Source organism: Rhodnius prolixus, unplaced genomic scaffold (assembly GCF_049639745.1).
Source record: "Rhodnius prolixus isolate KJV_2025 unplaced genomic scaffold, Rpr scaffold_1, whole genome shotgun sequence".
In the NCBI taxonomy this organism is placed as follows: domain Eukaryota; kingdom Metazoa; phylum Arthropoda; class Insecta; order Hemiptera; family Reduviidae; genus Rhodnius; species Rhodnius prolixus.
This window is the reverse complement of record NW_027411581.1, coordinates 61614385-61631948: the sequence shown is the minus strand read 5'-3', so window position 1 is coordinate 61631948 and position 17564 is coordinate 61614385. Positions and strand designations below refer to the sequence as shown.

General features: G+C 31.4%; 1 protein-coding gene and 1 long non-coding RNA gene across 8 annotated transcripts in view; one reads left to right on the top strand and one right to left on the bottom strand.

Annotated features, from left to right (window-relative positions):
- LOC141450766 (43 kDa receptor-associated protein of the synapse homolog) overlaps positions 1-17564 on the top strand; it is a 129435-nt gene that overhangs the window by 100921 nt on the left and 10950 nt on the right. For 4 of the 7 annotated variants that reach the window (XM_074121554.1, XM_074121547.1, XM_074121589.1 and 1 more), the window contains 2 exons: positions 12813-13002; positions 16036-16187. In XM_074121554.1, the coding sequence (XP_073977655.1) occupies positions 12813-13002; positions 16036-16187 (342 nt within the window). Of the gene's footprint in view, positions 1-9414; positions 9808-10306; positions 10446-12812; positions 13003-16035; positions 16188-17564 lie in introns of those variants that run through there. The other 3 variants (XM_074121573.1, XM_074121564.1, XM_074121595.1) reach the window with 3 other exon arrangements.
- Positions 11748-12210, bottom strand: LOC141451190 (uncharacterized). The gene is made up of 2 exons (XR_012456577.1): positions 12166-12210; positions 11748-11900 (listed from the first exon to the last, which is right to left on the bottom strand). It is a non-coding gene; the product is annotated as an uncharacterized lncRNA (long non-coding RNA).

Here is a 17564-nt window from a genome sequence, read left to right as displayed (position 1 = left end):
TACTATTATAGCTACTAAAATGCCATTTCTACCAGTTATACAGCTATCTTTTCTCTACACTTCGGTGAAGAATTCATTGAAATTAGACAAATACAAAAAGAGATATAAAAGTTTGAAATTTTGTACGAATACGAAAACCCTAAAATTTTAACCATCCATTACACAAAAACATTTGGGTGTAGAACATTACCATTCATGCCAGTTCTAGAGCTATCTTTTCTCTACAATTCCGTAAAGAATTCATTGAAATCCGAGTAGTACGTAAAGAGATATAAACGTTTGAATTTCGAACGATTTCGAAAACACACATGGAAAACGTAGAAAATATAACCTTCGATATCACGATTACTATTATAGCTACTAAAGTGCCATTCCTACCAGTTATACAGCTATCTTTTCTCTACACTTCGGTGAAGAATTCATTGAAATTAGACAAATACAAATGGAGATATAAGAGTGTGAAATTTTGAACGAATACGAAAAACTTAAAATTTTAACCATCCATTACACAAAAACATTTGGGTTTAGAACATTGCCATTCGTGCCAGTTATAGAGCTATCTTTTCTCTACAATTCCGTAAAGAATTCATTGAAATCCGAGTAGTACGAAAAGAGATATAAACGTTTGAATTTGGAACGATTTCGAAAACAAACATGGAAAACATAGAAAATATAACCTTCGATATCACGATTATTATTATAGCTACTAAAATGCCATTTATACCAGTTATGCAGCTATCTTTTCTCTACACTTCGGTGAAGGATTCATTGAAATCTGACAAATACAAAAAGAGATATAAAAGTTTGAAATTTCGAACGAATACGAAAATCTTAAAATTTTAACCATCCATTACACAAAAACATTTGGGTGTAGAACATTGCCATTCATGCCAGTAATAGAGCTATCATTACTCTATAATGCGGCAAAGAACTCATTGAAATACGAATACTACGAAAAGAGATATAGACGTTTGAATTTGGAACGATTTCGAAAACACACATGGAAAACGTAGAAAATATAACTTTCGATATCACGATTACTATTATAGCTACTAAAATGCCATTTCTACCAGTTATACAGCTATCTTTTCTCTACACTTCGGTGAAGAATTCATTGAAATTAGACAAATACAAAAAGAGATATAAAAGTTTGAAATTTTGTACGAATACGAAAACCTTAAAATTTTAACCATCCATTACACAAAAACATTTGGGTTTAGAACATTGCCATTCGTGCCAGTTATAGAGCTATCTTTTCTCTACAATTCCGTAAAGAATTCATTGAAATCCGAGTAGTACGAAAAGAGATATAAACGTTTGAATTTGGAACGATTTCGAAAACACACATGGAAAACATAGAAAATATAACCTTCGATATCACGATTATTATTATAGCTACTAAAATGCCATTTATACCAGTTATGCAGCTATCTTTTCTCTACACTTCGGTGAAGGATTCATTGAAATCTGACAAATACAAATGGAGATATAAGAGTGTGAAATTTTGAACGAATACGAAAACCTTAAAATTTTAACCATCCATTACACAAAAACATTTGGGTGTAGAACATTACCATTCATGCCAGTTCTAGAGCTATCTTTTCTCTACAATTCCGTAAAGAATTCATTGAAATCCGAGTAGTACGAAAAGAGATATAAACGTTTGAATTTCGAACGATTTCGAAAACACACATGGAAAACGTAGAAAATATAACCTTCGATATCACGATTACTATTATAGCTACTAAAATGCCATTTCTACCAGTTATACAGCTATCTTTTCTCTACACTTCGGTGAAGAATTCATTGAAATTAGACAAATACAAATGGAGATATGAGTGTGAAATTTTGAACGAATACGAAAAACTTAAAATTTTAACCATCCATTACACAAAAACATTTGGGTGTAGAACATTGCCATTCATGCCAGTTCTAGAGCTATCTTTTCTCTACAATTCCGTAAAGAATTCATTGAAATCCGAGTAGTACGAAAAGAGATATAAACGTTTGAATTTCGAACGATTTCGAAAACACACATGGAAAACATAGAAAATATAACCTTCGATATCACGATTATTATTATAGCTACTAAAATGCCATTTATACCAGTTATGCAGCTATCTTTTCTCTACACTTCGGTGAAGAATTCATTGAAATTAGACAAATACAAAAAGAGATATAAAAGTTTGAAATTTTGTACGAATACGAAAATCTTAAAATTTTAACCATCCATTACACAAAAACATTTGGGTGTAGAACATTGCCATTCGTGCCAGTTATAGAGCTATCTTTTCTGTACAATTCCGTAAAGAATTCATTGAAATCCGAGTAGTACGAAAAGAGATATAAACGTTTGAATTTGGAACGATTTCATGGAAAACATAGAAAATATAACCTTCGATATCACGATTATTATTATAGCTACTAAAATGCCATTTATACCAGTTATGCAGCTATCTTTTCTCTACACTTCGGTGAAGAATTCATTGAAATTAGACAAATACAAAAAGAGATATAAAAGTTTGAAATTTTGTACGAATACGAAAATCTTAAAATTTTAACCATCCATTACACAAAAACATTTGGGTGTAGAACATTGCCATTCGTGCCAGTTATAGAGCTATCTTTTCTGTACAATTCCGTAAAGAATTCATTGAAATCCGAGTAGTACGAAAAGAGATATAAACGTTTGAATTTGGAACGATTTCGAAAACACACATGGAAAACATAGAAAATATAACCTTCGATATCACGATTATTATTATAGCTACTAAAATGCCATTTATACCAGTTATGCAGCTATCTTTTCTCTACACTTCGGTGAAGAATTCATTGAAATTAGATAAATACAAAAAGAGATATAAAAGTTTGAAATTTCGAACGAATACGAAAATCTTAAAATTTTAACCATCCATTACACAAAAACATTTGGGTGTAGAACATTGCCATTCATGCCAGTAATAGAGCTATCATTACTCTATAATGCGGCAAAGAACTCATTGAAATACGAATACTACGAAAAGAGATATAGACGTTTGAATTTGGAACGATTTCGAAAACACACATGGAAAACGTAGAAAATATAACTTTCGATATCACGATTACTATTATAGCTACTAAAATGCCATTTCTACCAGTTATACAGCTATCTTTTCTCTACACTTCGGTGAAGAATTCATTGAAATTAGACAAATACAAAAAGAGATATAAAAGTTTGAAATTTTGTACGAATACGAAAACCTTAAAATTTTAACCATCCATTACACAAAAACATTTGGGTGTAGAACATTACCATTCATGCCAGTTCTAGAGCTATCTTTTCTCTACAATTCCGTAAAGAATTCATTGAAATCCGAGTAGTACGTAAAGAGATATAAACGTTTGAATTTCGAACGATTTCGAAAACACACATGGAAAACGTAGAAAATATAACCTTCGATATCACGATTACTATTATAGCTACTAAAGTGCCATTCCTACCAGTTATACAGCTATCTTTTCTCTACACTTCGGTGAAGAATTCATTGAAATTAGACAAATACAAATGGAGATATAAGAGTGTGAAATTTTGAACGAATACGAAAAACTTAAAATTTTAACCATCCATTACACAAAAACATTTGGGTGTAGAACATTGCCATTCGTGCCAGTTATAGAGCTATCTTTTCTCTACAATTCCGTAAAGAATTCATTGAAATCCGAGTAGTACGAAAAGAGATATAAACGTTTGAATTTGGAACGATTTCGAAAACACACATGGAAAACATAGAAAATATAACCTTCGATATCACGATTATTATTATAGCTACTAAAATGCCATTTATACCAGTTATGCAGCTATCTTTTCTCTACACTTCGGTGAAGGATTCATTGAAATCTGACAAATACAAATGGAGATATAAGAGTGTGAAATTTTGAACGAATACGAAAACCTTAAAATTTTAACCATCCATTACACAAAAACATTTGGGTGTAGAACATTACCATTCATGCCAGTTCTAGAGCTATCTTTTCTCTACAATTCCGTAAAGAATTCATTGAAATCCGAGTAGTACGAAAAGAGATATAAACGTTTGAATTTCGAACGATTTCGAAAACACACATGGAAAACGTAGAAAATATAACCTTCGATATCACGATTATTATTATAGCTACTAAAATGCCATTTCTACCAGTTATACAGCTATCTTTTCTCTACACTTCGGTGAAGAATTCATTGAAATTAGACAAATACAAATGGAGATATAAGAGTGTGAAATTTTGAACGAATACGAAAAACTTAAAATTTTAACCATCCATTACACAAAAACATTTGGGTGTAGAACATTGCCATTCATGCCAGTTCTAGAGCTATCTTTTCTCTACAATTCCGTAAAGAATTCATTGAAATCCGAGTAGTACGAAAAGAGATATAAACGTTTGAATTTCGAACGATTTCGAAAACACACATGGAAAACATAGAAAATATAACCTTCGATATCACGATTATTATTATAGCTACTAAAATGCCATTTATACCAGTTATGCAGCTATCTTTTCTCTACACTTCGGTGAATAATTCATTGAAATTAGACAAATACAAAAAGAGATATAAAAGTTTGAAATTTTGTACGAATACGAAAATCTTAAAATTTTAACCATCCATTACACAAAAACATTTGGGTGTAGAACATTGCCATTCGTGCCAGTTATAGAGCTATCTTTTCTGTACAATTCCGTAAAGAATTCATTGAAATCCGAGTAGTACGAAAAGAGATATAAACGTTTGAATTTGGAACGATTTCATGGAAAACATAGAAAATATAACCTTCGATATCACGATTATTATTATAGCTACTAAAATGCCATTTATACCAGTTATGCAGCTATCTTTTCTCTACACTTCGGTGAAGAATTCATTGAAATTAGACAAATACAAAAAGAGATATAAAAGTTTGAAATTTTGTACGAATACGAAAATCTTAAAATTTTAACCATCCATTACACAAAAACATTTGGGTGTAGAACATTGCCATTCGTGCCAGTTATAGAGCTATCTTTTCTGTACAATTCCGTAAAGAATTCATTGAAATCCGAGTAGTACGAAAAGAGATATAAACGTTTGAATTTGGAACGATTTCGAAAACACACATGGAAACATAGAAAATATAACCTTCGATATCACGATTATTATTATAGCTACTAAAATGCCATTTATACCAGTTATGCAGCTATCTTTTCTCTACACTTCGGTGAAGAATTCATTGAAATTAGATAAATACAAAAAGAGATATAAAAGTTTGAAATTTCGAACGAATACGAAAATCTTAAAATTTTAACCATCCATTACACAAAAACATTTGGGTGTAGAACATTGCCATTCATGCCAGTAATAGAGCTATCATTACTCTATAATGCGGCAAAGAACTCATTGAAATACGAATACTACGAAAAGAGATATAGACGTTTGAATTTGGAACGATTTCGAAAACACACATGGAAAACGTAGAAAATATAACTTTCGATATCACGATTACTATTATAGCTACTAAAATGCCATTTCTACCAGTTATACAGCTATCTTTTCTCTACACTTCGGTGAAGAATTCATTGAAATTAGACAAATACAAAAAGAGATATAAAAGTTTGAAATTTTGTACGAATACGAAAACCTTAAAATTTTAACCATCCATTACACAAAAACATTTGGGTGTAGAACATTACCATTCATGCCAGTTCTAGAGCTATCTTTTCTCTACAATTCCGTAAAGAATTCATTGAAATCCGAGTAGTACGTAAAGAGATATAAACGTTTGAATTTCGAACGATTTCGAAAACACACATGGAAAACGTAGAAAATATAACCTTCGATATCACGATTACTATTATAGCTACTAAAGTGCCATTCCTACCAGTTATACAGCTATCTTTTCTCTACACTTCGGTGAAGAATTCATTGAAATTAGACAAATACAAATGGAGATATAAGAGTGTGAAATTTTGAACGAATACGAAAAACTTAAAATTTTAACCATCCATTACACAAAAACATTTGGGTGTAGAACATTGCCATTCGTGCCAGTTATAGAGCTATCTTTTCTCTACAATTCCGTAAAGAATTCATTGAAATCCGAGTAGTACGAAAAGAGATATAAACGTTTGAATTTGGAACGATTTCGAAAACACACATGGAAAACATAGAAAATATAACCTTCGATATCACGATTATTATTATAGCTACTAAAATGCCATTTATACCAGTTATGCAGCTATCTTTTCTCTACACTTCGGTGAAGGATTCATTGAAATCTGACAAATACAAATGGAGATATAAGAGTGTGAAATTTTGAACGAATACGAAAACCTTAAAATTTTAACCATCCATTACACAAAAACATTTGGGTGTAGAACATTACCATTCATGCCAGTTCTAGAGCTATCTTTTCTCTACAATTCCGTAAAGAATTCATTGAAATCCGAGTAGTACGAAAAGAGATATAAACGTTTGAATTTCGAACGATTTCGAAAACACACATGGAAAACGTAGAAAATATAACCTTCGATATCACGATTACTATTATAGCTACTAAAATGCCATTTCTACCAGTTATACAGCTATCTTTTCTCTACACTTCGGTGAAGAATTCATTGAAATTAGACAAATATAAATGGAGATATAAGAGTGTGAAATTTTGAACGAATACGAAAAACTTAAAATTTTAACCATCCATTACACAAAAACATTTGGGTGTAGAACATTGCCATTCATGCCAGTTCTAGAGCTATCTTTTCTCTACAATTCCGTAAAGAATTCATTGAAATCCGAGTAGTACGAAAAGAGATATAAACGTTTGAATTTCGAACGATTTCGAAAACACACATGGAAAACATAGAAAATATAACCTTCGATATCACGATTATTATTATAGCTACTAAAATGCCATTTATACCAGTTATGCAGCTATCTTTTCTCTACACTTCGGTGAAGAATTCATTGAAATTAGACTAATACAAAAAGAGATATAAAAGTTTGAAATTTTGTACGAATACGAAAATCTTAAAATTTTAACCATCCATTACACAAAAACATTTGGGTGTAGAACATTGCCATTCGTGCCAGTTATAGAGCTATCTTTTCTGTACAATTCCGTAAAGAATTCATTGAAATCCGAGTAGTACGAAAAGAGATATAAACGTTTGAATTTGGAACGATTTCATGGAAAACATAGAAAATATAACCTTCGATATCACGATTATTATTATAGCTACTAAAATGCCATTTATACCAGTTATGCAGCTATCTTTTCTCTACACTTCGGTGAAGAATTCATTGAAATTAGACAAATACAAAAAGAGATATAAAAGTTTGAAATTTTGTACGAATACGAAAATCTTAAAATTTTAACCATCCATTACACAAAAACATTTGGGTGTAGAACATTGCCATTCGTGCCAGTTATAGAGCTATCTTTTCTGTACAATTCCGTAAAGAATTCATTGAAATCCGAGTAGTACGAAAAGAGATATAAACGTTTGAATTTGGAACGATTTCGAAAACACACATGGAAAACATAGAAAATATAACCTTCGATATCACGATTATTATTATAGCTACTAAAATGCCATTTATACCAGTTATGCAGCTATCTTTTCTCTACACTTCGGTGAAGGATTCATTGAAATCTGACAAATACAAATGGAGATATAAGAGTGTGAAATTTTGAACGAATACGAAAACCTTAAAATTTTAACCATCCATTACACAAAAACATTTGGGTGTAGAACATTACCATTCATGCCAGTTCTAGAGCTATCTTTTCTGTACAATTCCGTAAAGAATTCATTGAAATCCGAGTAGTACGAAAAGAGATATAAACGTTTGAATTTGGAACGATTTCGAAAACACACATGGAAAACATAGAAAATATAACCTTCGATATCACGATTATTATTATAGCTACTAAAATGCCATTTATACCAGTTATGCAGCTATCTTTTCTCTACACTTCGGTGAAGAATTTATTGAAATCTTTATAATAATAATATTTATAATAATAATTATCATTAGTAAAAGATTAGGTAGAGCTTAACTTGAATATGCATATTTGTTAGTACGGTTTTGGTCTGCGTGCGAGATGAAATCTAAAGTTAATGATAATCTTGGAAAAGTTTTCATGATAATCTGTTGCCATTTATATGCGCTATATGGTCCTATGCTCCTTTTTTGTTCTTAAAGTCATTTATTATTCATAGGGTTGGTCTAAGGGATGAGTATGGGTAGGTAATACTGCAGTATTCCATCTCCAAACTGTGCGTTATCACCAGCTATGTAATATGTTACTGAATTATACTATGTTGTTGAAATTCCATGTTTTAGAAAATCACTTGATCACAAAGATGAATCTCTTGAAGATATCTTTTTAGGTATCCTGGATCTTATTAAGGTTTAGTTTGAAAATTTTGCTTTTCATGACTGAAGAGTCGTTCAGTAACGGTTAAATAAAACAAAGAATTGGGACAAGATGTAGTGTATCAATCAAACCAGATAATTCTGTATATCAATAATTAAACCAATTGATAAATTAATTAACGTAATTTTCTTTTGGGCTTGTTTAATTGAAATTAATTGTGTTATTAAGGAAAATGAAATATAATAGACGTATATACGAAGAACAATAATAAATAGACTCTAAACTGTTCTGATAGTTATAAAAGTGATTGTATTATTGTATTTCACTTTATCTCAAGAGGAATGGTTGTGCTAATACAACGAAGAAAGAGGAAAAAGATCATTGTCGGAGAGCTTAATTACAAATTAAAGAAGACCGGCTAACTATCGCCTTGGGAATATCCATACCATTTTATTGGATTATGCATTCATCCATAAGGGAAGTAGAAATCGAGTTAATAACCCTGGGGACTACAAAAAAAAAGAACCCATATAACTGCTGATCTTACTCCCAATTTACTTTTGTTTGAGAAAAACATGTGTGGGATATCACATGTGTACCTTCTGCTTGACCGTTCTTACATATTTTTCCAAAGGAAATGAAAATATTTTCTTTATCTTCTACTTACAACCAATGTTTCTATAACTCTCCCGGTGCCTTTGAGTAAGTATTTTCAAACGTGAATTTTCTTGTTATTTTGGGTACCAGTTTAAAATGTGAACGTTATGAGAAAATTGTAAATTTTACAGAAGAATGAAAGTACAACTTTTCAGAAAATAATAATGGAGATTATGTATTATTTACTAAACTAGTTGAACAATAAATTAGAAAATTCTAAGAAAAAATAGTATAATGCATTCTTCAAGTAGTGTAAAATACAAGTAATGTGAAATATAAATAGATATAAAATTAAAAACATATTACAGCAAAGAAAAAAAAACGAGTAATAAATAATTATAAAAGGAAATTTTAAAAATAAATACCTTTACATCAAGAATCAGTTTCATCCCAACAATCTAAGCAGATTAGAGAACGTTGCATAATGTTTAGTTAACTATACATAAGTTCGGAAAAATAATTGTTATCTTGAACGTAAATAACCATTGAAGAGGTAATCTGAACAGTTTATTAAGTAGGGTACAAATTTGAATATAAATATGCCCTTAATACCGACTTGTGGTTAGAGTTTGAAGCCTTCTAAAACGTTTCTTTCCTTCTCTCTGTATTAATGGAAATAATTAAATTTTTTTTAAATGTCTTGCTTGCGGTGTCTAAATAATGGGTTTCATGATAAAGATTCCGCATCACTGTAGCGATTATTTAAAGAAGAAGAAAAATAAACGAACACTTTTTTGAACGAAGGCAACACGCTTTTTCGGTAAGAAAAACTTTAATTTCTCACGTTTATAATTAGTTAATTTATTGTATTGTGAATGAAAAATATGTATTGTTTAGTTGCTAATGAACGAACACGCTTTTTCTGTAAGAAAAAGTTTAATTTTGTTAATTTATAATTAGTTAATTTATAAACTTATAGATTATAATTGTATGGTGAAAGAAAAATATGTATTGTTTAGTTAGTATTAGCCTACGGCCATAGTGAGCACATGTAGAGCAGAATGTTTATTATGCTGATCTATACTGAAAAAAAAAACTATTAATTTTGCAACAACCAAAAAAGTTGTAACAAGGAAACAAAAATATTTTATTAATGACGAACTTTCTATTCTTTACAAACGTGAATTTAAATAATGAATTTCAATGTAGTATTTATTCCATTTTTCATGAGAAAAGATCATGAAACAAGTTTTTTGCTTTAGTAAAATAAAACATTTTTTATTGTTTGACATTTTTTTTTGTTTTATAAATATTTCCAGAGTCAAAATAAATAAATGGATTGTAAGTAATAAAACAGTGATGGCGGCTTTGCTGTACCTTTAGGAAGTGGAAGAGGAAAAGGATGATGCTTACTGTATACTACAACGATTGCAAGTTAAAAATACATCTCTCAGCCTTGTGATTTATTTATTTTATTTTTTATTTTTTTTATTGATATTCAATTTCAAAGTTAACAATACAGTTTCTTTTAAAAAATACATATGTTGAGGACAGATTGTCCTGAGCATTGAATGTTTTATTTAGTACACCTAATAGTATGGATTTTTTTTAGTTTCTCTTATTTCTGGAGACAAAAGTAAATTTTAATTTGTTTCATATTCAGTTTTCACCAGGATTACATGTTTTGAAGTTCTTTGAACATGGGGGGGGGGAAATCCTAGTCAATGATACTGTGATGTGATGGAAAACGCTTGTTCGATTTTTTAACACAAATTGATTAAAAGTTATTTGGTTGAGATAGACTCAGAGTGCAACTAGATTTAATTGACTTAATGGTAGCGTATTGTGAGGTACTGTGATTTCTTCTACTGGAGATTATTTTCTTCTTTCTCTCTCTCTCTCTCTCTAGCAGCATGTCTGGACATGTGCGATCACGCCTCTAGCGCGAACAGAGAGGAATAGCCCCCCCTCCGCCTGATAGCTGTCTGGTTGAAATCGAATTTTTGGAAGATGATTTGTTAATTTCCCAGTTTAGCCTTTCACCCAGTTAATTTTGGCTGAACACTTCAGCCAGCTGTCGCCAGTAATTGCTGCATTTCTATTGTTACTGTTAGATGTATTGTTGGATTACCATAATTTTAATTTTGAAGGAATTGAATTTTAATTTTAATTTTTGCGGAAATTGATTTTATTTTGTTTTTGAACTTATCAATGCAAGTAACCATACATACATATAATTTATAGACGTTTTTTCGCTGAATCCTCAGTAGATGTACTGTAAGAGAGAGACCAGCTTGCTGAGGTGAGAGGTCATGGAAACGACTTATAAATTCGGAAAATTAATACAAACTTTTATTCCAATAAGAATATTTGTTTTATAGTGAGAATTGATTGAGTATAAAAGTACTTTATTATTCTGTACTTAAGATCTCCTCTTTTAATTAAAGTAAATTATGAATTTTTAATGAACTTTAACTTGTTCAAAGATTGGAATTTCAACGTTTGCTAATATTGGCATAATTAACGGAGTTTTTAATTAAAGCGGGTACCTCTTTAAAAGCAGTGCCAGTTACCTCGATTCTCATTCGCCTTAAATTTATAAAAATAATAATTTTATGTCGAGATAATAATATCGTACGTTGAAGGGATAGATTCAAGGGATAAATAAATGATTTAACTACTATTTAGTGAATAGGCTGCCAAATTAATATTTTACTATTTTTTTTTTTTTTTTTCTTTTTGGCGCATCAACAGCTGAGGTTATTAGCGCCCGGAGCTTTTTCCAGTGCACTGCCGGCCTCCGGACAGTGTTCTCTCGTTACAGACAACACTGTCCATCACCGGACAGTGAGCTGTAAGAAGCTCCTAGGAAGAGAAAATCTAAGGGTCAGCTGCTGGATTCGAACCCGGGACCTCCGCGTGGGAGTCCAGTATGCTAACCACATAGCTAATCCCTTCCCTAATATTTTACTATTATTATTTATTTTATTTTTTTTAATGATTTAAGGCGCGTCAACATCTAAGGTTATTGGCGCCCGGAGCTTTTTCCAGTGCACTGCCGGCCTCCGGACAGTGTTCTCTCGTTACAGACAACACTGCCCATCACCGGACCGTGAGCTGTAAGAAGCTCCTGGGAAGAGAAAATCTAAGGGTTAGCAGCTGGATTCGAACCCGGGACCTCCGCGTGGGAATCGAGTACGCTAACCACATAGCTAATCCCTCCCCTGCTACTATTTTTTTTTTTTTTTTTTTTTTTTTTTTTTTGCGCATCAACAGCTGAGGTCATTAGCGCCCGGAGCTTTTTCCCGTGCACTGCCGGCCTCCGGACAGTGTTCTCTCGTTACAGACAACACTGTCCATCACCGGACAGTGAGCTGTAAGAAGCTCCTAGGAAGAGAAAATCTAAGGGTCAGCTGCTGGATTCGAACCCGGGACCTCCGCGTGGGAGTCCAGTATGCTAACCTCATAGCTAATCCCTTCCCTCCCTGCTACTATTATTATTATTATTGTTAGAAACGTATAAAAGAGCGTGATGATGAATGCAATAATTTAAACTTCTATATCTCTTTCATTTTGTCTTGTAAGTCAAGAAATGAGACCACTACAATTGTAAGAAAAACCTGCACCAAGACTGAACTTTTGTATTAGAGAAAAAAAGCGTTTAAATAAACATTAGGCCATATGCATTTGAACCGTAATATTGCACCCCACGATTCTGTCGTAATATTGCACCCCACGATTCTGTCGTAATATTGTGTCACATTTGTTCCAGATATTATTATATAAAATTTTCAACAGGTTTTCCATGTTCTCTATATGTTTTAGACGTACTGGCTCGCACCAGCTGTCTGCCACAGCTCTGTTGAGCTCTCCTGACGGTTCTAGACATCCTTTGGATCTTTATGAATTTGCCGAAGAAGACTGCCATAATACTAGAAGAAATAATAGTTCCAGTCTTTGGGACTGTCTAATGGGCTGTGGACATAAAGTTGATCAGACTTTAGCTAGAAGAAGGGTATGTTAATATTTATTTAGTTTTTAAATAATATCTGAAAGTAGACTAACTTGGGAACCCATGTACCCGATTGAAAGAGTAGGTATAGTAAATTGATTCGGCTTTTTGGACCGAACTCCTCTATGAACTCGTACACAAAACTCTCTGGGGATTTACCAGGTCCTCCAGTATCCAGAGTAGTCCTAAGTCCTCAAACAAAACGTCAGTGCTCCTTTTAACCTGTTTGCTTTACTTCGTCGGACCAATTGCCCCAACAAATTTAATGATTTTTTGTTTTTCACTTATTCATGCAATTTCTAATTGAAGAGAAAAAGTAATTTTTCTCATTTCCAGTAAATTACCTTAGAGGTTTATTGCATGTATTTATTTTACAATATGTCTTGTTTCAGTTTAACAGTCTAAATTTACAGTTTCTCCTCTTGCTTTTATTTCGTTATTTAAGTTCAGATCCCTTTTAATGTTGGATCCCAATAAATCAATAAAAATATTTTGTTGAGTGTTACTATATTTCTGTGTAATGTTAAGAAGAAGTAAATACATATTTTACCAAAATTTGTTATTTGAATCTTTGATGTTTAAGAGTTTCCAAAAATTATGTCGCGGAAGTGTTTACGAAATACTAGATATTTTTTCAAAATTTTAAATTACCTGTGACAATTAATTATTATAGTTCTTTGCGTACTATTTCAACAGAACACAATTTGCATCAATGATTCAATTTTAGCACTTCGTAAGAAAGTAAACGGAAATAAAGTTTAATAATATTCATGAATAGCTCAATTTTAAGATAAAAGAATTTAAAATTAGAAAGACATTGGGTTAATTAATTAATTAAATTTCAGGCTGCTTATAAAATTCTTTGCATAGTTTAAAAAGAAAGGTTATTTTAAAAAAAATTAAAAACATAGGACAAACAAATCCTACCTAAAGTGTCTTCTTCTCTAAGGATTCAATTATTTTTTTTTATTTACTTAATAACTTTCTTTTAAAAAGGTAATAAAATTAAATAATGGATTCAACAAAAGTAATTAGAACCCTTATTTTATTCAATTCCTTCTTTTAAAAGAAGGAAAAATAAAAAAGTCCTTACATAAAATTAGAAAGAAAGATTTAATTTTAATAAAGCGATTGGACAGACTTTTTTTTTTTTTTTTTTTGACAATTCTGTTTATTCAATATATTTTACTCTTTCTTCATTTTATTTTATCTTACTTTATTGTATTGATCTTTTTTCACTTCTTGGCATAAATGTAACAAACTTTAAAATTTTAATAATATGTGATTATTATCAATGGTACATGCAGTTATAAGCTTGGGTGACAATAGATAACTAAGAAGTTTTATACGATATATAACGTAAACTACAAACTTCCCCGATGTATCAGCTAAATTAGATTTTTGAGAATTGTAGTAAATGTGAGTGCTTCACACCAGATTGATTTTTCTGGCCACTTCCTTAGTGCAAATGCTTAAGTACTTTGGCTTAGCTCGCTTAAAGTCATTATATACTTTCTTAGCATTAAAATTATTTCCCTTTAAATAATTTGCATATTTCGTTTTACGTTATTCGAGTCTTTAGTGGAAACTATTTATATATGGAAGAATGGTTAACTTCACTTCAGAACTATTGATCACAAAATTGGATTTAAGATTTATTGGTTTTAATTATAATTAACAAAATAAATGAAAGCACCATACGACAATAAATATATTTTTTTTTAAATTGTAATTTCTCTTACAACTGGTATTTTTGTTTCAATAGAATTTCCTCTTCAATGCCATCACTCACATTGCTTATTAATTTATCATCGCTGATAAATTGTTACGCTCACAGATATTGTGCTGTTATTGGGTGGGAAAAAAGTACATAAATCACGCTTATTCAGCCAACTATCAATCATTACTAACTTTTGCTCAGTGTTAAAACGAATAATTTCTTAATACCAATTAAATATTTTTGTAAAACTATTATTATGTATACATTTTTATTTATTACTTTTTAATTAATAATATAGTAATAAATTAAAGTAATGAAGAAGAATGGCACTACCTGTTTTGAAGATAAAGTTATGGGTTTACTCAATGTAAGGTATAAATCTTCTGCTCTGCCATCTTAATAAGCTTGAGATGGCCCATTTTGCAACAATGAAAGATAATTAAGAATAACTGATGTGTTTTTTTGTTTTTTAGCACTTTGGTAATTACCTGGGTAAAACTGTCAAATAGGAAGATGAAATAGTTGTTGTATGATTGTTTTTGTCACAGCTAGTAAGCTTTTTTCTTTACTTTTTGTCTATTTTACGATCTTCATTCATCTTCAGAAAATTGTAAAATAATTTAGATACAGAATTTTATTCTACAAACCAAGATTCTGTCTTGGTGTGGCAATTATGTCCATCCTTAAGAGTGATTGTTTTGAAGTGTAACATTTATTTACAAATTAAGCTCATAACATTGAATGAGTTTTAAATTGTTTACCTCAGGAAAATACAGTTTTACACACTACTATTTAAAGTTACACAGATAACCGGATAATTTTTATATTTTTCGAAAGAAATGAGGCAAAATTCTATCACCACCTCTTCGTAGTGCCCCCCGGACAACTGCTCTTAAGGAGCAGGCCGCATTACAGAGATGATACGAGATGATTGTTCAGTAGCCGTGATTGAGGTAATCCTTAATCTGGAAAAAAAAAAACTCTTCTTTGTCTTAATGAAATGTAGGCAAAGGTCAGAAGGAGCCTCAGAACTTCTGAGGAATATGATTGGGTAGGGAACAAAATATCTCTCCCTGCTGTTCTTCTCTTTTCTCTGCACTTCCATAGCCCAAACCAAGGCATCGTGCGACCATTGAAGAATCATTTCAGTGTGATTCTATGTAAATATCACTTTGATTCTGATTCATATTTATTATTCAAATGAATTCATTATTTGCCATAAAAGTTTTTGTAAACACATCAGTTTTTTTTTTTAACAGAAACACAAATAATAACAATAACATGTATTTTTTTTTTTTTTTTTAAATTCTGTTTAGGTTGAACAAGGTCTCAGATTGTACAATCAACATAAGCAACAGGCCGCCGTTACAAAATGGAGAAGTGCTTTGAAAAGGATACGAAAAAGAAGTGATAAATTCATTCTGTTAGGTTACCTTTATCAGGCCTATATGGACTGGGGGAAATATAGGTGAGTTGGTTATATTATTATTGGTATTGACAACAATTCTTATTATTATTGTAATTATAATAAGAATTGTTCGGTCCATAACTTGGTCTATCGCAGCAAAATACTGCTGGCTTATCGTCTTTCTCTGCTACTATATCACCAACTCCAATCCTAAAATAATTAAGAAAATAGCGTTTTTATTTTTATCCGTTTTGAAATACAAGAACTTTCTCTTAATGCAGGTTACTATAGTTTATAAATTACGAATATTCCTAAGCAGAAAGTAATCGAAGATCATATAATAAATATCGTGGAAAGCTGAGTGAAAGTTTCTTTCTTGGTGTCCTGAATAAGACACATTTTGGCTAGCCCACAGTTCCCACCTTGACCTTGAACGCTAACACCAACAATTCGAACACTCAGTATCCGCAAAACTATCCGAAAATAATTTCCTGGATAATGTGTTATAGATATATCTAAGTAGGCAATCATAATTTCCAAGTTTAGATGAAGCCTATTTCGGATAAATACCGAAAACTTCATACTATGATTTATGAAATCTCATTGCCCAGTTAACAGATTTTTCCACAAACTTAGATTACTCCCTTGGAGAACAAAGTTTGTTCGGGCTAAGTTTGCAAAATGTTTGGCATATATATAGTGTACTAAATTTAAAGAAAATTGTTTTTGTGGAAACCACAAAAATCGTTTCTACATTTCCATTTGACAGATTTCCTCACAAAACTTTTAGTGTCCACAAATAACTCAGTTATCGAAACGGAATACTATGATTGAGCTTTTTTTAGGATTTATTATTTTTGAGTTGTGATACTCGCAAATCTGCACATGCATATAAAATCCATGAGCTAAATACATTTGTCTTTACTTAATACATCTATTTCTATTTTAACTCAATTTGGAAAATTTGTCACATTTTATGTGATTCCTCTTTTTATGAAGAGAGAAGTTATGTAACAAAGGTTGGGCTATCTGTCTTCGATGGAGAAAGTAACTCCCTAGGGCAACTGACATATTGAGGTCAACTTTTTTTGCAGCAGCGGACAACATATGCACTTCCAACGGTTCTTGCAGGGAGTAAAAAAAAAACTGGTGGTCTTTTTCTTGATTATTGGATGGACCTTTATCAACCTTCTCCAACTCTTAGTGATTTTGGAGGGTTTTTTCTCCCCATCGTATCATTCCAGTTTCACTTATTTATCTGCATTCACTCAAATTTAATAATTATCGTCACACACACGACCTCGTTTTACAATGTGAGGCGTTTTGCAAGGTGGTTTTTTTTCCCTACCATCTTCCATGCTTACCTACCCTCTACCAACGTGTTCCTTTCCTTGTTCGCGGACGGCCTTATTCTACCTGCCACTTAATTTTTTTTTA